This window comes from Penicillium pulvis (genome assembly GCF_028828015.1).
Source record: "Penicillium pulvis strain IBT 33274 chromosome Unknown scaffold_8_segment0_segment0, whole genome shotgun sequence".
NCBI classification, from domain to species: domain Eukaryota; kingdom Fungi; phylum Ascomycota; class Eurotiomycetes; order Eurotiales; family Aspergillaceae; genus Penicillium; species Penicillium pulvis.
In genome coordinates, this window is record NW_026643080.1 from 1510054 (window position 1) to 1529995 (window position 19942).

Here is a 19942-nt window from a genome sequence, read left to right on the forward strand (position 1 = left end):
ATCTTTGAAGGGCGATTCAGATAATTTTTGACAAGTCACGTATTCCAACATTATGTATTTCCAAGGACATCTTCACATAAGACACCGCTGTGGATATATATAAATTTTGCCTATAATAGAGCTAGGTATGCCCAGATGACCATGGCCTTTATACAGCATTGGAATGATTTGTCCATGTCAATCTATTCGCATTGATTTAAATCAAGCACCTTTATAGTACCTGGCCATCGAGGCGATCTCCTCTCCGGGATTGCTGTAGTCCACAAATCCATGCTTCGCATATAAAGGAGCACCATCCTTGCTAGCATCGACATAAGCACTAACCCCCTCAGCATCAGCCAGATCACAGCCCCATTTAACAAGCATGGAGCCACATCCTCGTCGCTGGTAGTCAGGGTGCGTAGCCACGGTATCCAAGTCTGTCCATCTCATGATTAGTACCTTCGCATATGATGAGGAGACGGACAAGAGTCAGTAAGACATACAGTAATGCTTTCGATTGCCCATTAGACGGCTTCTATTTCCCTCTTCTTTCAAGAAAAACATCTCGCACATTTCTCCGGGCATCTCTTCGTGCCACGGCGGGTAGCGACGTCCTCGCTCTTCGGGTGTTGACAAGTCCCACTTTGCGTAGGCAGCGATCCGAGGTCTACCGTTCTCATCTTTGTTCTCCATGTCGACAACTTTAATATATTTCTGGAACGGCTTGTTGATTAAGTCATGCTTGTTTGCATTTTGTAGCCATTGACGGACGCCTGGCGTATCTGGAAAGACCATTTGAAGCTCCGGGGTTGTAAACGCTGCGAACCATAGGTTCGTGAGGGCGGCATTATCTTCCAGGGTCAATGGCTCGAGTTTAAGGGAGGTAGAAGCTGACATGTTTAAGGAGTGGTTTTAGTTCTGTGTAGAGGGAAACGATCGCGGACAGGAGTGCTTAAGTACTGGATGTTTCTGACTACGGATCTCTATTTAAGCTAAAGTTCTGAAACCCTCGCAAAATTTGATCCTTCGATGTAACCGTGGATAGCTTATCGAGAACACAGCCTTCCAATTGCGCGGCTGGGAGGCCTGAGCTAGCGAGTCAATCTAATTTAGTGTGATTGCTAGTGCATGGTTGGTGCCTGTTAAATAAGGCACCGAGGCTTGGGTGCTCTTATCGGTCTTATCAGAGGTCGCAGATCAAACTGCGTGTCTGCAACTTGGACTATTGAGCAAGCACGCCCCGTCATTCATCTTCCGCTTTACGCATGCAAGCATCTCGTTGTCGGGTCTTGCGTTGGGCTTCCTTTCGCCCAGCATGGAACCGAACGCCCGCGGCAGGGTTGCATAACTTGCTATGCTATCATACCGAGATCCGTCCATCGCCGGCTGCACAGCGAGTTTCTAGGCTCAAGCGGAACTTTACCTCTAGCTCACCAAGGAGATTCATGCTAGATGCCGACTCCACGATTTATGCTCTATCAACAGCCCCAGGAAGAGCTGCGATTGCAGTGGTGCGAGTCTCCGGTCCAGCATGTGTCTCGGTACGAAGCCATTCACCCCACCCCCAGAACTTCAGGAGTTAGGCATATACTAAACCGCGACTCTCGCCACACAGATATACAATTCATTATGTCCAGAAACATCCCTCCCAAAGCCACGCCGTGCCGCACTGCGCACCCTCTACGACCCATCACACCCGCCATCCGTTAACACGGTCCTGGACGCTGGCGCCCTCGTTTTGTACTTCCCTGCCCCGAAAACGGTTACAGGCGAAGAAATCCTAGAATTCCATATTCATGGAGGTCCCGCGATCGTCAAAGCTGTCCTTGCCGCCATCGCACACACAAACCAAACTGATGCCGTCGTGCGCTACGCCGAGCCGGGCGAGTTCACGCGCCGGGCATTCATGAATGACCGGCTCGGCCTTCCGCAAATCGAGGCTCTAGGTGATACATTATCTGCGGATACAGAACAACAGCGACGTCTGGCAGTACGAGGGTCTAGTGATGCGTTGTTGAAACGGTACGAGGAATGGCGTCAGCAACTGCTCTACGCGCGCGGCGAACTAGAGGCTCTGATCGACTTCTCGGAAGACCAGCATTTTGATGAATCTACGGAGGAATTGGTATCCTCTGTGGCTACACAGATCCAGTCGCTACAAATCCAAATTGGCTTTCACATCCAGAATGCGTCTAAGGGAGAACTGCTTCGCAATGGTATACGTGTCGCGCTATTGGGTGCTCCGAATGCTGGGAAGAGCTCGCTTTTGAACCGCGTTGTTGGTAAAGAGGCTGCGATTGTCAGTACTGAAGAGGGCACTACTCGTGATATTGTCGATGTTGGTGTTGACCTGGGCGGCTGGTACTGTAAACTTGGAGATATGGCTGGCATTCGTGCTGAGGCGAATGGCCCCGGATCTAGTAGCTCTATTGTTATTGGTGCGGTCGAAAAAGAAGGCATTCGACGTGCGAGAGCGAGAGCTTTAGAGTCTGATGTCGTTATTGTGGTGTTTTCCATTGAAGATACTGCAGACGGTCCTTGTCTAACCATCGAGCCCGAGGTCCTTGATGCAGTCAACGACTGTGTACAGGCTGGAAAATGCCTCGTTGTCGCTGTCAACAAGTGCGACAAGCTTCCCTCTTGGAAGGAAGATGATACATTAGTGCGGGATATGACCTCTACCATTCATGACCTCCTCCCTGCCGTGCCGACAGATAGAATCTTCGCTATGTCCTGTTATGAGGCACAGCAGGCATGCACTTCCCCCGGTCAAATCGATCCTGGCCAATTACAAGGATTTTTGAAGGGATTAATTTCGACTTTTGAGCAAATCGCCTCGCCACTGGGTGCTGAAGAAGGCACTCAATATGATACATCATATTGGGAGGATTCTCTAGGAGTCACTCATCGACAGAGCTCCAATCTACAGAAGTGCCAAGACCACCTTGACGACTTTCTTTCGCAGACATCTTCCACTCCTACCCATGAACCTGATTCTTGCTTCGGAATTATCCCCGACTCTGTTGATGTTGAGATCGACATAGTTACGGCTGCTGAACACTTGCGCTTTGCAGCTGATATGCTCGCCAGGATAACTGGGAAAGGCGAGAGCGGCGACGTAGAAGATGTCCTCGGTGTGGTTTTTGAGAAGTAAGTTTTGAGATATGCATTTTATATTTTGTGAAAGAACTACCTTCTGACATTCTGCAGATTCTGTGTTGGCAAGTAAGCCACCTGGTTTTCATGGGCGACTTCTCCCTGGGCCCTTTGGGCAGATTGCATGTATAATATACCACATAATCTTCAAGAGAAATATTAATCCGATCGAAGGTTGCAATTGCACTTGGTCATGACAACACAAGCTTTCAATTTGGACTCATATCTGCGCTCTAGAACGCCTGTGCAATAGTCTTCGGGTTTTCCGGCATTGAGGATAAATTAATGTCGGAAGGTGGACACGATGCCGGTATCTCCTGTAGAGTTGCAGGCACGGGATTTCCGCCTATATATTTATGCGTGCCTCGGTGCATGAGTAGATGGCCAGGCAAATTCACAGAGAAAGTAGCCGAGTCTTTACATAACTGAAAGACTTCAATGTAACCCGTGGACGGTCTCGATGGTCCAAGGTTAGACGTGCGGGTTTCACTTTCCTCAGCAATACGCACACAATACGTTTCTAATATTGCACATCACACCCCACACAAGCACCCCACAGTCTCAAAATCCCTTTTAACCGATTCCCAATCAAAATCTCTGACTGGAGCTGTAGTTCTCCAAGAATTATACCCCCGGTGAAGCCAAGGGTTAAGGCTTTTGCCGTACAGCAAATCATATTGCGCGATAAGATAATTTGCCGCCCCACACAATCGCTCGCAGTGGTGCCTCATCCGGCATCCGGGGAAAAAGAGAGCGTCCTGCTTTCTCCAGACTTGCTCGATTTTTTCCCCTTTCTGCTCGAGAGAAATTCACCTGGATTATTGCTGTGCCTTGATGCGACTGCCACTGTGTATACGCCGTTCTCGATCATGGCACCCGCGCCCTCGGCCTAGCTAACACATCTCCACCCGCTTTCGTTTCTCCCACCTTTACATTTGCCGCTCCACTCGGCATCTATCCGCTAGCCCACCATGCTTGACTGGCAAACCCGCATTCGTGACCCTGTCGAGCCTGACTCCCCCTCTACTCAGTCGGAATCGACCCGAGCATCCTCCGCCCACCCTATGCATCCTCCAGAGGCCACCACCGCACCCCGCACCTTCGATCCCGATGCTTCGTTGGTGCTGGTGGGCATTCGCGGCTGTGGAAAGCGCTCGCTCGGCTTTGTCGCAGCTACGGCCCTCAAACGACGATTTATAACCGAAGATCACTACTTCAAGGAGGTGACCGGAGTCACGCGACACGAATATTTGAAGAGCCATGGCAGTCAAGAATTCCAGCGCCGCGACATTGACGTGTTGAAACAGATGCTGGATAATCACAAGACAGGATGTGTCGTCGAGTGCGGACTGGGAAGTCTGACTCGGCCTGTCCAGGACCATCTACGTCGCATCACTCAGGTCTGCCCGGTGGTGCATGTCCTACGCGACATCGACCGCATTCAAGAACTTCTAGGACTGGAAGATCAGTCAATACGACTACTGCGGGAAGGAGACCCATTGCACCGTACATGCTCCAATTTCGAGTTCTACAATCTGGAAGACCGAACACGCTTTGTTGCCGAAGATGGAAGCCCCGACCCACGATCGGCTGCTTATTCTTTCAAGCTGCAAGAGGTCAAGGAAGACTTGACCCGCTTTGTACGATTTGTTACCGGGGTCGATGTGAACCATTCGAGCCACGACTCGCCCTTTGTCTTGCTAGAAACACCCCCCGAGCTTCGACGCTTCACCCATGCTGTCCTTGTTCGATCCTCGGACCTGATTGACGACAATGTGAATCTTCAGGAATTAGAATCCGGGGGAGATGCAATTGAATTATGTGTCGACCGCTGGGACTCAGATATGGCAGCTATAATCAGTCAACAAGTCGCAGTTTTGCGCCGGAATTCTCGCACGCCCATTATTCTCTCGGTGGATATGACAACGTCTGGACTTGGCCGACGAGATCAATCAAATTCATTTTATTTCGATATTTTGGAACAGGGGTTGCGTCTGGCAGTGGAATATTTGGTTGTCGATCTTGGAAAAAACCGCGCCCAGCTCGCGCAGGTCGTTCGTGCTCGGGGCAATACCAAAATCATTGGTCAGCATGTCTTTGAAGCAACCTCCCGGGTCAAATGGACCGATGATGGTTGCGTGACACTATACAATGAAGCAGAGAAGCTTGGTTGTCAGATAGTGCGTCTTCTCCGCGTCGCAACAAATCGTGATGAGAATGCGGCTGTTCTGGAGTTCTCCAACAAAATCCACGCCTTGCCCGGAGATCACGCGCCCTTAATCGCTTACAACATTGGACGTCTTGGACGGACATCTCAAGTGTTTAATTCGATTTTGACCAATGTCACCCATCCAGCAATCACTCGCCCAACCGAAAATGAGCGCGATCCTTTAATTACATCCCGCGACGCCGTTAAAGCCCTTTTCCAAAGCTACGTTCTTGATCCGCTGAAGTTTTGCATCCTTGGTTCCAGCGTCGCCTACAGTCTATCCCCCTTCATGCACAATGGCGCCCACCAACATTCCGGTATGAGCCATACCTATCGCATCCCTGATTCTCCTTCCCTCGACATATTGGATGAATTGCGTCGAGATCCAAATTTTGGCGGCTCAAGTGTTGTTCAACCATGGCGTGTGGAGCTTTATCATAAACTTTCAGCGAAAAGCCGACACGCCGAAGCCATTGGCGCCATTAATACTATCATGCCCTTGCGGGGTCCCTCAGAAGGAGGAATGTACTCGCTTCAGGAGCAAGCCAGCCGACGCAACCAGGCAGGTCCGGTGCTAGGATGGTATGGCGAGAATACAGACTGGGTTGGCATTATGACCTGTATCAACCGTCACCTTTCTCCTCGCAACGCTATCAGTGCGAAAACAACGGGCTTGGTGATTGGTGCTGGTGGTATGGCCCGATCGGCTATCTATGCCATGCTTCGCATGGGCTGCCGCAAAATCTTCATCTTTAACCGAACTCTATCCCGAGCCGAAGAGGTGGCACGTCACTTCAACTCATGGGCATCGTCCCAAGTTGATTCGGTCGAGGTAGTGCGAGTATTAAAGTCAACACAGGATGATTGGCCCGATGACTCCAATCCCCCGAGTATCATCGTCTCTTGTGTGCCGGCCGATCCTGATCAGGATGAAGCCCCTGCCAACTTTGAGATGCCCCTGCAGTGGCTTGGTAGTCCCACTGGGGGTGTTGTAGTAGAGGTGAGTTCCGTCTTATCTTAAATCATTGTTTCTTATACTGACTCTTCTTTTCTAGCTTGCCTATAAACCGCTAGATACACCGTTGTTGAAACAGATGCGTCGGATCAGAACTGACACCGGCCGGTCCTGGGTGTTATCCGACGGACTAGAAAATGTTATTGAGCAGGGTATTGCGCAGTGGGAGCTGATGACCGGCCGCAAAGCCCCTCGCCGGCTGATGACCCTGGAGGTCCTCCGGAACTACGAGGGAGAAAGTGGACGATTTGATGAAAAGACGATTCAGGCCCGGTTGGACGGTGTTTGTTCGTAGATGGCATAGGAAAATGGGTGTAAATTGGATTTGGGTTGCAACTAAACTTGGAAGCACTTGGTTGATGATTAGTATTTAATAGCTTCAATGGCAACCAACATCTTGGAAGATTACCGTGCGAGATAGAAGACTTACGCCGGCTTGGCTAGAACTCGGTATAACCATGAGATACCTATGGCCATAAGCTGATCGCTGTAGATCTGAAAGGTCTTACGCTATCCAGATCTATTGTGTCATAACATTCTAACGTTTGAGAGCTGGTGTCTCTTGTTTTCAGACTACGATTCCGCTTTCGGCATCACTATATAAACGTGCAATTGACGTCAAAATTTCTCCACATTCCTAGGCTATGGGGTAAATGACATATGCCAACCTTGGAACTACTTAAACCGTGCAAGAATTAAAACTGATGAGCTAATGGCCAATAGAACTACGAAGTCAGTTCACAATAAGTAGTACATTAAAGTTGGGCGATCCACGGTTGTACGCCGCACCCGTCCGTTTTAGGGATCGGCGCATAACAACTAAACTTATCCAGGGACATTCCACCGCAATGACGGCATAAACACTCGTGCCTGCACCTGACAGCTTCTTTTTAAGCTTGCCGCATGTTTCATGAACATCTATGCTCTTTCTACCATTCTTCCAAGCTCACCACCAGATTCATCTCTAACATAAATCACACGTCTGCATACGCTTTACACCTTCATTTCGTGGGCTACATTTCACCATGGACGGTAGGAACCTCCCGCCCGAGTATTTGAACCGTTATAGCGGTGTCACCTCGGTAATCCCAAAGCTGGAGCCAACGGATATTCCCAAGACCCCGCTGTCACCCGCAGTACCAGTCTCAGTCAAATCAGACAGGCCTAAACCACCTGTACTCCCGTGGTATGATCCACGAGGATGGTCACCACTTACTCAATCACTATCGGGTATTAGCATCTTGGTAGTCATCATTGTGGTCATTGTTGGTTCTGTCCTTGGCGTTAGGGCAAACCGATACCCGAAGTACTTGCCCTTGAACTATCGACTAGTCGATAGATACCAAGGCACCTCGTTCTTTGATCAGTTCCACTACTTCACAGACGACGATCCCACTGATGGCTTTGTGGTGTAAGATTCCATATTCTTTCCCTCACCGTCACACCTTGACTAACATAACTATAGATACGTAAACGAGCGAACAGCCCAAAGTCTCAACCTCACATACGCCACGGAGACCTCTGCAATCCTGCGAGTCGACTCTCTAACACCAAAGGCCCTTGCAGGCCGAAATTCCGTGCGCATCGAATCCAAGTCAACATACGACAACGGTCTCTTCATCTTCGACATCATCCACACCCCCTACGGCTGCGGAACATGGCCCGCGCTGTGGTTAACAGATGGCTACAACTGGCCCATGAACGGAGAAATCGACATCCTAGAAACAACCAACGAAGGCGCCCACGGCAATGAAGTCACCCTCCACTCAACAAAAGGATGCAAAATGGACGTCAAGCGCAAGCAGACAGGAAACCCCGTCTTCTCCAACTGCGAAAACATCACGAACAGCAACTCAGGCTGCGGCGTTGTCGGTGATCCCTCCACATACGGACAAGCAATGAACGCAGAGGGCGGCGGAGTCTATGCACTTGAACTTCGGGACGATGGTGTCCGTGCCTGGTTCTTTCCCCGTGGTTTCATCCCAGGCGATATTACGGATCCATCTCAGATCCCTGATCCGTCGACTTGGGGCACTGCGCTGGCCGATTTTCCCAGTACGGAGTGTGATATTGCGTCACACTTTAGGAATCAGAGTATCATTGTGAATATTGATCTTTGTGGGCAGTTGGCGGATCAGACGCAGTTTTATGAGAAGATGTACAATTGTCCGGGGAGGTGTCCGGACTTTGTGGCTAACAACCCGTCTAGCTTTGAGGAGGCCTACTGGGAGTTTAACAATTTTGCTGTTTATCAGGCTTGAGTTGGGTTCCTAATCGCTTTTGTTGTATTGCTATATGAGCCGAGCGTTTGAATTAGGGTCTAGGCGCTGGTGGACATATGTATATAATTACGGATCATTCATTTTGCTTATGTCAAAGTCAATCCGAGCTTTTCAAATATTGCACAAACGTATTTATGTATGATCATTGTAAGCATCTTGTTGCGAAGCGTAGCTAAGGCAGCTCCAACATTGTTGCCAGAAACATAAGGCAGCGAACTCGGTCCCACTGAAAATTGCGGAGTGCAGAGAGAATGGGATCAATGCAGGAACCGTGCCCTGGTAACTGAAATTAATTAATAATTAGAGCTGCCTCTAGACCCAAAAGACCAGACTAAAAGGGTTGAAATTGCGAACCCCAACAAATGTGTCGCTTCACATGAACGATCTGCAGATCTCGGCCCTTTAACCTTATCAGTCCAGTGCAATCGTGCCTCGGCCATTGACATCATCCACTCAAGTCCAAGCTTACAAAAAGGATTTAAATACACCACCATCCCCTCAGCCTTCCCCGCTATACCGAACAATTACACCGAAGAAATTTCGCTCTAGTACATCAAAATGACAGATAACAACCAAGGCTGCAAGATTACCCTATACTGGTACGTCGCGATCTGCATTTTCCCAAGCTCCGCCACTAACCCAAGCTAGGCTCGAACAATCTCGAAGCCACCGCATCCTCTGGCTGCTGGAGGAACTCAAACTCAAGTATGAACTGAAGACTTTCAAACGCCGCGCCGACAAGCTCGCCCCAGCCGAGCTGAAGAAGGTCCACCCCCTCGGCAAGTCGCCCGTTATCACAATCGAAGCCCCCGGATCCACGTCCCCCATGGTCCTCGCCGAGTCGGGTGCAATCGTCGATTACCTCTGCGACCACTTCGGAAAGGCCAACCCATCTCTGGTCCCGGAGCGCTACGTTGCTGGCAAGGAGGGACAAGTCGGTGGTGAGACTGAGGAGTTCATGCGATACCGCTATTTCATGCACTACGTCGAAGGAAGTTTGATGCCTTACTTGGTTATGAGTCTTGTGAACGATAGTAAGTCGTACAACGGGCAGACGGGCATTTTAGCTCTCCTCCCAACCTGAACAGCAAAAATCCGTGGGTGTAGCTAACCCATGCTCGCAGCTATCCGCAACTCCCCTCCGTTCTTCATTCGCCCCATTACCGGTCTCGTCGCTTCGCAGGTTGAATCTTCATTCCTTAACCGGAATATCGAGGGCAACCTTGCTTTCCTTGAGGATCAGCTTAAGACCGCACCCGGAGGTGGTCCATGGATTTGTGGAAAGGACCTGACCGCTGCTGATATCCTGCTGAGTTTCCCGGCTATTGCTGCTAGTGGACGTGTGCTAAAGGATCCAAAGACACGTGAGAAGTATCCTCTGCTCGCTTCTTATGCTGAGCGGTTGCAGGAGGTTGAGGGTTACAAGACGGCTGTGCAGAAGATTGAGCAGGCTGAGGGCTATTTCTCGGCTTCTATGTGATTTTTATGATACCATGTCTGTGCTTTGATATTTTGATTCTCTTTATTATACGAATACGATGAATCATGCCATTGAGTCTTTTTGATGATGGACTCGGGGTTCCTAGGTCTAAACTCGTTGGAGATATTGTGTTGATTCGTAAATTAAATGGCACATTAAAAGAATGGAATAAAAGCTGCAACAAGAGAAATCTATAGTCATTCAAAATCGTTCAAGGAGATGTCTATATCTATATACGGCTAATACATAAGTTCAGGAGTATGCATGGCCAGTCACGGGACTGTGCTCACCGTTGCTTCCGTGTAACATCGCGGTCATTAGGCCTTCAAGGACTCAATGATACCCGGACCAGTTTCCTCGATAGCAGCGACAAGAGACTCAACTGTCTCTTTGCTGGTCAAAACATTCACCACACAGCGGAAAAACTTGCCATTTCCAACCGCATCCTCATCTCCACTGGGTGGAGCAAAGTCAACCATGAAGCCCTTGCGAACAATGGCATGTGTGATATCCTCGGTAATCTTGCTGTTACTATTCCCCCGTTGTGTTTCATCCGACGCAACTCCGCGCTGGTAGACAAACTGCTTACCAGGGGCATAGTAGAAGCAGACTTGCAGACAAGGGGGAGCATTCTCGCTCACCAAGATGAAGTTCGGGTTCTTCTCCACGATCGTGGCAAGGTGCGCAGCGACCTCGCATGCAGAGTCAATTTGCTGCGCATATCCCTCACTTCCATAGTATGTCCATCCCAAGAACAGCTTCAACGAGTCGGCCCGGCGACCACATTGAAGTGTGAGATCAGCAAGGTCCCACACTTCAGGCGAGTCGACTTCGATCTCAGACTCGTGAGAGTCGCCATTCGTGGCTTCTGTATCCGCATTGTGGAACAGATAGCCCGCTGGAAGGGTATTGGCACGGTGGAACTGACGCATATCCGAAGCCAACAGGAAAGAGCAGGTCACTGGTGCACCAAGCATCTTGTGTGGATTGATCGTAATGCTGTCCGCCTTCTCGGAGCCAGACAGCTTGTGAATCTGCTTTTCGGAGAAAACAAAAGATCCACCCCAGGATCCATCAATGTGGAACCACAAATTATACTTCTGGCAGATGGCCGCAATCTCGTTGAAAGGATCAAATGAACCCAAAACGGTTGTTCCTGCGGTAGCATTCACATAGAACGGTGTCCGACCCTCGCTTTGAGCTTTCTGTACCAACCTTTCCAGTTCCGAAGGAATCATTCGTCCCTGCTTGTCAATAGGAACTTGCCAAACAGCACTGCTACCGAATCCTAGCATCTGAGCGGCCTTCTCAACGCTGTAATGACCATGTGCGCTGGTGAAAAGCACGAACCGGTAGCCTCCATTACCCTCCTTCTTTGTATCGGGGTACAAGTTGTTACGTGCGATCACGATCGAGGTGGTATTCGATGCCGAGCCACCCTGAACCGAGATACCTCCTGCACGTGGTCCTTTCAGGCCAAAGAGGTTCGCTAAACGCTGGCCGGTGTATTTCTCGATGACCGTCAAGGCAGGCGAGACCTGGTAAACGTGCACATTGGTATTCAAGGTGGCGAGAATCAGCTCGGCTGCAACACCGGGGGCGTTAGTGGAAGCATATAGCTTGTCCAGGAAGCCCTGGTGCCAGGTGTTGACCGAGTACTGGAGGACCTTCTGCAGAACCTCGATCAGTCCCTCTTGACGTCTGCCTTGCTCCGGAATTTCCAGCTGCAGGATCTCGCGGAGATCCTCGGGCTTCTTATAATCCACTAGTGTAGTTCCAGTCGGTGTGCTGTGTCCATTGATTCCGTTCTTTTGGGGTTGGTATGCGGGTTCGTCTGCAGATCGAATGAAGGGAATGAGGAGGTCTTCGACGGCTTTGAGGAGCTGTATTCGATTGAGTTAGCTTCTTGAACGCTGACACTTCTTCAAAGCCGAGGGCTGGTAGAATATGAAAGCTTCTGCTCTTAGATCGAGTCACTTACGCTTTGCACCTCATCAGCCCGGGATGATGGTAGGATGTCTGACATCGCAGTGGATAACACTCTAATATATACCAGTGATACCTATTCGGTATCCGGGGTCAAGTGTGGAAGAACGTCGAAGCCAAGGGCCTTAAAAATGCCAATTGATGTCGCCGCGATTGAGTCATTCACGAAGAAAAAAAAGTTTCTCGATGCGCCGCTTTTCCCGCTTCCCGCGATGGCGAAATCGCATGAGCTGACATCATCAGACGGTGGCCCTCAGTGTCAATAAGCTGCTGTACTTGCATTATAGCCGTATACAAGTCACTGATATGAGCTGCTAAATACAGAAATGCAAGTAAACTTCACTGTAGAATATTCATACTATTCGCCATTCAATATTGTTGACACGAGATAGCCCCGCGGCATATCTTATCTTATCCGTGTGCCCGGCAGGCGCCTGCAGGGCCGGAACCCAAATTAAATTAAACTCCTATTGGCTTATGAATATACGTTACAAAGTTCTGTCGGATGTCAGAATTAGTACAATCAAAATAGATAAATTGATACAATAGGGATAGGAAAATAGGCAAGGCAATGATCTATAGTGGTATAACTGTTCTCCCGGAGGGAATCGCGTGGACCCTTGAGGGTGAGGTGGAGGGAAGATCAACGCCATAAACTTTCAGATCACGAATGTAGAGTCAGAAGTACACACTTTTCGGTATGCCTAAGCTCTATACGTGGCAAGGCAAGTTTATTTAGAGAATGCTTGTTGTGAGTAAGAACTAGGCGGAAATAGCCTCAAGGGAAAAGGGCCGACCCTTGCCCCGCAAATAATTAAAATCAAATAAAGTTCTGATCCCCAATTGTCGAATATGCCAATTGTCTATGTTGATCTCACAAAGAAGCAATAGATTGACACTTTGGTTATGCCTGATGGACACTTCATTTGTAATTTCAGATACGTGAAATAACCTTCTGAGACCTTGTGACCAAGCACTCAGAAAAAAATAAACAGGACAACCTTGATAAAGTAAACCTCACCGCTTACTCCCCCTTATCGTTCTATTTCTGGAGCCTAGAGGTATTCGATTTTGGTTTACAAAAATTGGGGATCCCGATATTCCGCGAATGCTGCCTAGAGCCATCGAAGGTCAAAGCATCGGCACCTAAGACCCCGTGGCTTCCGAAGATCAGGAGAGTCAGCCCCCACCTCCATCTCCACCTCTCAATTTATTACAAGGAGGACAACCATCAGATTACTCAAGATCTTGTCCAGCATGTCGCTATCAGACTCCGAGGACTCGGCAGTCCTGGTTGGACCAGGCGATATCCGTGATTTCAACAAAGAAAACATCCTTCCTCTACCAGCAGACGAACTCCAAAATATCAGAAATTGGCTGCAGCCCACCCCCTATGATCTAGAGAGGTCTGAGTTCTCAAGACATCTAGCGTCGTACCTCCAGGGGACCGGTCAGTGGCTCATATCCACAAGCACATACAAACAGTGGCACCAAGGCAACGAGAATGGCCTTATCTGGATCAAAGGCGTACCCGGCTCGGGAAAGTCTGTTATGGCCGCCTCGATAATTCATCAGCTGTGCAAAGAAGAGGTCCCAGTCCTATATTTCTTCTTCCGACAGATTATTGATGCAAATCATCAGCCGGTAGCCGTGCTACGGGACTGGCTATGCCAGTTACTCCCCTTCAGTCCTCCCTTGCAGGTCAGACTGAGAGATGAATACCTACAAAAGAAGCGCCCTATTAATACTTTGGCTCTGAGCGACCTCTGGAAGGACCTCAAGTTTGCTCTATCCGTCTTTCCTAAGGTCTACTGTGTCATCGACGCCTTGGACGAGATGGATCAAGGCAATGATGGGTTTCTCCACTCCTTGGCCGAACTAGGACAGTGGCGCCTTGAAAGTGTTAAAGTTCTCATCACCTCACGCCCAGTCGTTGCGATTGAATCTCCTCTACGACCCTTTCATATACCTCATATTCAATTGGATGAACGACTCGTGGACAAGGACATTGCTGCCTATGTGCAGTACAGATTGCGAAATTCATCTGTTCCGCACGATTACTGGCATCTGGTCACTGAAGCTGTTCCTGGTCGGGCAAATGGACTCTTTTTATATGCAAGGCTGTCAATGGATGCCTTCGTCAGGCCTGGAGCTGATCCTCAGGTAGTACTCGAAACATTACCTGCGGACCTGAACGTGATGTACAACAATCTATTGCGTGAGCATGCGACAAGATCAACTGTCCCAAATGAATTCCAGCTACTTATCTTGCAATTGATCACACATGCAACTCGACCTCTTCGCCTACTGGAAGTCGCTGAGATGGCTAAAGCTACCCATGAGCCATTTAAATTCGAAGATTGCAGTTTGAAAGGGATCAAAAACCTGGTTCGAGCTACTTGTGGCCCGCTACTGCAGATCCATCATGATGAGACTGTCTCTGTTGTCCATCATTCATTTACTGAGTTTCTCAAAGGATTCACTCGCGAAAAGCCACTGTATGATTCGAGCTACCCTATCCTAGAGGCCGGTCCAACCAACAAGCGTCTTGCCGAAGCATGCATGGACTATCTTACGTCTGGCTGCCTAGACAAACTAGAAATCAAAAAACGCAGCAAGGAGGACGAGTTTTACCACCCCAAAAAGGCTCAGCAAAGTGGCACCAGGCTTCAATTTCCGTTCCTCGAATATGCGGCTGCTAACTGGTACATCCATGCCCGCCGCGCAACGCTCGCTGGTGTAGACATGTCATCATTCTATAAGAATATAGACAGCTTCGTCGCGGACAATCAGAGATTTGTTGCCTGGCTAGATATCGACTGGCCAGAGAACTTCATTCAAGGCCTCACTCCGCTCCACGTCGCAGCTCGCACTGGATTGTCTCAATACGCTAGCCATTTAATTCATGAAGGTGGTGCCGACCCAAACGCCAAGAGCCATCACGGCGATCCTCCTCTCTACTGGGCAGCTCTAAGTGGCCATGCGGATGTTGTGCAGATTCTTATTGAGAATGGGGCAGATCCAGATGGAGAGGCAAACGAAGGATACAAACCCCTTCATAAAGCTGCTAGCCACAACCGCGCTGATGTTGTCAGGGTTTTGCTCGCGGCCGGTGTTGATCCACTCACGCCAAAAACAAAACGTGAACCAGGCAATTGGTGTGGCAACGCACCAACATCCATGGGTCATACCCCTTGGATGTATGCTTGCACAAATGGACAGACCGACACGGTGGTTGAATTTTTGTCTCACATCAACGATTCCGATACTTTACTCCGAGGCCTTTTATGGTCGGCAGGAGCAGGGCAGGCGGCCTGTGTGAATCTGATTCTTCAAAGGCCAGGCGTGGACGTGAACTCCAAGTACTTCGGAGAGACCCCGCTATTCAAAGCGTGCTGCAAACGCGGTGACATGAAAACAATAAAGGTACTTCTAAAAGCAGGGGCTGACCCCAACATTCTCTGCGATTATCGTTCGGATGACTACGGGGGCATGCAAAGTATGATGCGATTTCGAGAGCCGAAGCAGACTCTTGAAGCGAGGGGATACACTGCTCTGCATGCTCTTTGCGGAATCAACAAGCGAATGTTTCACGGTCCAAAATCGAAAAATTGTGTTTCGCTTCTTCTAGAAGCTGGTGCGAATCTTCATTTGAAGGCCCCAGGTGGTGAAACTGCCTTGCATCTTGCCTGTCTAAACAACATAGAGGTCGTGAAACTGCTATTGAATGCAGGTGCAGACCCAAGCGCAGAAACTGACCTCGGGCACACGATATTACACAGTGATGGGTCCACGGACAAGGAATTGATACCTTTACTGTTAGAATCAGGGTATGTCGATGTCAACGAGATGATGATGAAAGTAAAAGGAAATCCTCTCTACCTTCGGCTTGAGAGCCATCATCCCGAGCGAGCCCTTGAGATCTTAAAGTACAAGCAAGATGTCAATAAGGCGAGACCAGATGGGAATCGCGCATTACATGTGCTTTTTGGGAAACCGAGAATTAATTCTGTGGACAATGTCGTGGATGCTTTACTTTTAGCAGGTGCTGATCCGAATATGCAAAATTTGAGAGGTGAGACACCGCTACATTTAATGAGGCAATCTCCAAAGTTCGAAGCGGTCTCCAAGCTCGTCAAAGCTGGTGCAGACCTTGAGATCCGAGATTTGGAAGGCCAGACAGCTCTTTTTAAGAACGTCGCACTCAACAGCGCAAGTGATGGCAAAGATCTACTTTCTAGTACCTTGATTGACTTAGGCGCGCGACTTGACACACGGGACAACAAGGGCAGGACTTTGTTACACCAAGCTGTTCTAAGTACTAGTTGTTTGGACTATCTGATACCTCGTATGGATTTCCATCCTTCTATTGCTGACAATAAAGGAAACACACTATTCCATGCGGCCGCATCGAAGAAATCAAACTGTGACAAACTGCCAATATACATCTATCTCAAGGAGTTGGGGGTAGATATTGACGAGCCCAATACTCGTGGCAAGACGGTATTACACAAGATGTGCGCGAGGGAGCCCAGGCTATCTAGGTGGAAGCCTTCGGAGAAGACTGCTTTTGACTATGTCATCCATGAATGCAAGAATTTGAATCCTTGCGATATTGATGGAGTTCAGCCATTGCATATTGCAGCCGCTATCTCTGAAGATTATGTGTTTAAACTTCTTGATGCTGGGGCGGATCCTTTCGGCACCACAAAAGAAGGCATGACGGTACTTCATGTTGCAGCTCGGGCCCGGCAGCCTGGTATTATTGGCCTGGTTCTTTCAAGACTTGCTAACCTGGAAGATGCCGCGTTCAAGGGGTTTATCAATCAGAAAAGCGCAGAGGGAAATACAGCGCTTCACTATGCTTGCTGCGTCGGTCGTCCTGAAAGTGTGGATTTGCTACTAGATGCCGGCGCAGATCCTAATCTGCCGGGCCGAGATGGCTTCATGCCCCTCAGGGCATGTGTTGAGTTTGAAGTTGAGCAATCACGCTGGAGAAGAATTGTTGAAACGAAAGATGCCAAAAAGGAAAGCACTAAAGCTAAAAGAGCAGCCAGTATCTTTCTCGGCGGCCATGATCTGCCACCGACTGCTGATCCTGGTGAAGCATTGCAGTGGCGTGGGCATGGTATGGGGTTGAACCCGGACTCATCCCGTCTGGACGAAATTCTCCATTCTTTGGTTCTTCACGGGGCAAAGATCACCGGGAATGAGAGCTCCCTCCGTGATGCATTTCATGCCGCTGTGTTCAATCAACGTGACTATACCGCCGAAAGTCTTTTGGAGTTACAGTCCTGTTTTCTTCCCAATGCCAATCTTCTGGAAGGGCCAGATGGTGAGCTTTTCGCTGCCTCCAAGTCTCGTCTGGAAAATGAAAAGACGTCTTTGAGGCAGGAAGTTATCAAAAACAGCAGTCAGAAAGGAAAAGAAGATGAGTTTACTCGTTTTTCACGAGCTTCCTACGTAGCTAAGCTACTGAGTCTCCGTCAATATCAAATGGTGGAACAAGAATTATCGCAGATGAACGTTCTCGAACTTAACCGGCTCAGTGCACGTTGCGGCGCTTCCATCCTACACGTCCTTGCGCAAACTGGTTTGTCAAATGTCCTCAAGCGTGTTTGTACCCGTGAGGACGCATTAAAATTCGATGACCATGAGTGGTGCAACCAAGCAGAGACTTCTACTCATATGCACGAAAACACCATACAACCGCTTCTTATGGTCGCGTGTGATCAAAGAATCCCGAACATGGCAGTGGTCCGTTTTCTGGTTGAGGAAATGGGCATCAATATTAGTGCAACGAGCAGGCAGAAGATCTTCGTCAGCAATGGCAAGCGGAGCGAACACGTATCAGGTAACAGCGTTCTACATAAGATTGCCGAGGGCAAGACTTGGTGGAATGTACATGAGGCACTGCCTTACCTGATCCGCAAGGGGGCTGATCTAGAGGTGCGCAATGAAAGTGGGGACACCCCATTGCATATTGCGGTAGAGCAAGATAGGTACAAGGGCGTCTTCTACAAACAGGCTGTTCAAAACCTCCTGGATGGAGGTGCTGATGTCAACGCCGTGAACTACCATGGGGAGTCATGCTTGTCAAAGGCTGGTACTGATAGTAGTCAGATCAAGTTGCTCTTATCATACGGTGCTAAGGTCTCCCCAGCAGCCATATTCTCCGCCATCGAGCTCCAGCAGGTTGAATTACTTGAACTTTACCTCGCACAGGGTAAAGTCGCTAATTTGAGGCGACCTGCTACTGAAAAGCCCGAAAGACTTTTAGAGGGATTCAACATTCCAGATAGTGAGATCTACCCTTTGTTTCATGCGGCAATTTGCAAAGTTCGTAATAACCGCCTGAACGAGAACGATCTTACCCCTTCCCGAATACGCATGATGACAGCGCTGCTGCGCAATGGTGCAGATCCATATGCCACCTTTATCAAGCTTCATCGGATCAATGACAAATCATTCAAACATGACACCGAAAGCGAAAGCGGTCCAGAATCAGAGTGGAAATCCGTAACATGCACTGTCATTCATGAAATTTTGCAGAATGGCCGGGTCGCCAAGCCACTACTTGACCTCCCATCCCTTCAGCTTGAAGTACGCGATGCCAGTGGCCAAACGTTGCTTCTTGCGGCTTCTCGAGGCCGGATAAACCAACTTGAAGAACTTCTCACCCGCGGAGCAGACGTTACCGCCCAGGATCAAACAGGCAAAACAATTGCCCACAATCTCATGGGACATAAGCCCAACGAGACAAATCACAAGTGCCTCAAGGCTGTTTTCAGTAAGACACCAAAGTTAGTCCACACGCCTGACATAGCTGGTGATACTCCACTCCATTACGTCCTGAAAGCACAGGAGATATACCTTGATCACATCGACCTACTGCTCGAACACGGCGCCGACCCGCTCATCCCGGACTCGAATGGGAACACCGCCCTTCACGTCTTTGCTAAAGACCCCCTTACCTACAAAAAACGCATTGAACAATTTCGAGGTCTTGGTGTGGACATTAACGCACGCAACAAAAAGGGCGATTCCCCACTCTTCGAGTATATCGCACACGGCCCGCTGGGAGGTGGGTTTTGGATGGGTTTTATCAAAGAAGCAAACGAGAAACTTGACGACATCCACCACTTGCGATTTTTCAAGGAAGCTGGAGCTGATTTCTTTGTACTTAATAATGTGGGGTCGTCGCTGCTTCATGTTTTGGCTGGCCGAATAATTCGTCCCAGAGGTATTACGCGAAGTGAGGAAGCGATGGCAGTGCCGATTGAGAAAGTTGTGAGCTGGTTCAAATTTTTGACAGGCTTGGGCTTGGATCCTATGCTTGAAGATGCTCAACAGCGGACATGTTTGGATGTGGCTGCTGCTTGTGGCAATGAGCATATTTTGAAGTTGTTTCAGGAGACGCCACCTGAGTGAAGCGTTGGGTGGGTTTAGCTGGGATTGATTTCCTTCTGTATGCTAGCCATTTGAGTTATACCTCAATACAGAGCGAATTTTTATTGTCTATCGTCGAAACCTTGAAAATGCTTTCCGTAAATGCCAAGGTACTGCGGATGAAGAAGCTCTTTTCCCTATCCCAAAAACAAACACCAAGGCTCATGTTCTAGGTCCGGAATACTACAAGCGAATATTAATAATAGATACCTCGCTGGTTCCTTCCTCTTAAATTATCGATAAGCTCCACTGTCTATTACATAACAATGCGGGGATCGCGTTATCAAGGCAAGAGCCAGCGAAGCCGATAAGGGCCCCGCACGGAGTCAAGCTACTATAAAGTGACAAGTCAAGAGACAACTTGCAATGAATTGATTTGCAAG

General features: G+C 49.0%; 7 protein-coding genes across 7 annotated transcripts; 5 read left to right on the forward strand and 2 right to left on the reverse strand.

The window, feature by feature from the left end:
- Positions 1-201: 201 nt before the first annotated feature.
- On the reverse strand, positions 202-879 carry N7503_009976 (GNAT family N-acetyltransferase; the record flags this gene model as incomplete). The annotated part of the gene is made up of 2 exons (XM_057069522.1): positions 202-419; positions 486-879. 2 exons carry the CDS (start codon positions 877-879, stop codon positions 202-204), a joined length of 612 nt encoding a protein of 203 aa, XP_056916133.1.
- A 368-nt stretch (positions 880-1247) lies between these two features.
- On the forward strand, positions 1248-3211 carry N7503_009977 (tRNA modification GTPase; the record flags this gene model as incomplete). Its single annotated transcript, XM_057069523.1, has 3 exons — positions 1248-1523; positions 1598-3132; positions 3193-3211. The coding sequence occupies 3 exons, from the start codon at positions 1248-1250 to the stop codon at positions 3209-3211; spliced, it is 1830 nt and encodes a 609-aa protein (XP_056916134.1).
- Positions 3212-4109: 898 nt separating this feature from the next.
- Positions 4110-6657, forward strand: N7503_009978 (repressor protein; the record flags this gene model as incomplete). Its single annotated transcript, XM_057069524.1, has 2 exons — positions 4110-6347; positions 6403-6657. The coding sequence occupies 2 exons, from the start codon at positions 4110-4112 to the stop codon at positions 6655-6657; spliced, it is 2493 nt and encodes an 830-aa protein (XP_056916135.1).
- A 730-nt stretch (positions 6658-7387) lies between these two features.
- N7503_009979 (glycoside hydrolase family 16 protein) lies at positions 7388-8623 on the forward strand (the record flags this gene model as incomplete). Its single annotated transcript, XM_057069525.1, has 2 exons — positions 7388-7773; positions 7828-8623. The coding sequence occupies 2 exons, from the start codon at positions 7388-7390 to the stop codon at positions 8621-8623; spliced, it is 1182 nt and encodes a 393-aa protein (XP_056916136.1).
- Positions 8624-9202: 579 nt separating this feature from the next.
- Positions 9203-10124, forward strand: N7503_009980 (glutathione S-transferase; the record flags this gene model as incomplete). The annotated part of the gene is made up of 3 exons (XM_057069526.1): positions 9203-9243; positions 9293-9678; positions 9769-10124. 3 exons carry the CDS (start codon positions 9203-9205, stop codon positions 10122-10124), a joined length of 783 nt encoding a protein of 260 aa, XP_056916137.1.
- Positions 10125-10441: 317 nt separating this feature from the next.
- Positions 10442-12224, reverse strand: N7503_009981 (pyridoxal phosphate-dependent decarboxylase family protein; the record flags this gene model as incomplete). The annotated part of the gene is made up of 2 exons (XM_057069527.1): positions 12106-12224; positions 10442-12007 (listed from the first exon to the last, which is right to left on the reverse strand). The coding sequence occupies exons 1-2, from the start codon at positions 12148-12150 to the stop codon at positions 10442-10444; spliced, it is 1611 nt and encodes a 536-aa protein (XP_056916138.1). The 5' UTR covers positions 12151-12224.
- Positions 12225-13367: 1143 nt separating this feature from the next.
- N7503_009982 (uncharacterized protein) lies at positions 13368-19541 on the forward strand (the record flags this gene model as incomplete). The annotated part of the gene is made up of 1 exon (XM_057069528.1): positions 13368-19541. The coding sequence occupies one exon, from the start codon at positions 13368-13370 to the stop codon at positions 19539-19541; it is 6174 nt and encodes a 2057-aa protein (XP_056916139.1).
- Between the last annotated feature and the right edge of the window lie 401 nt (positions 19542-19942).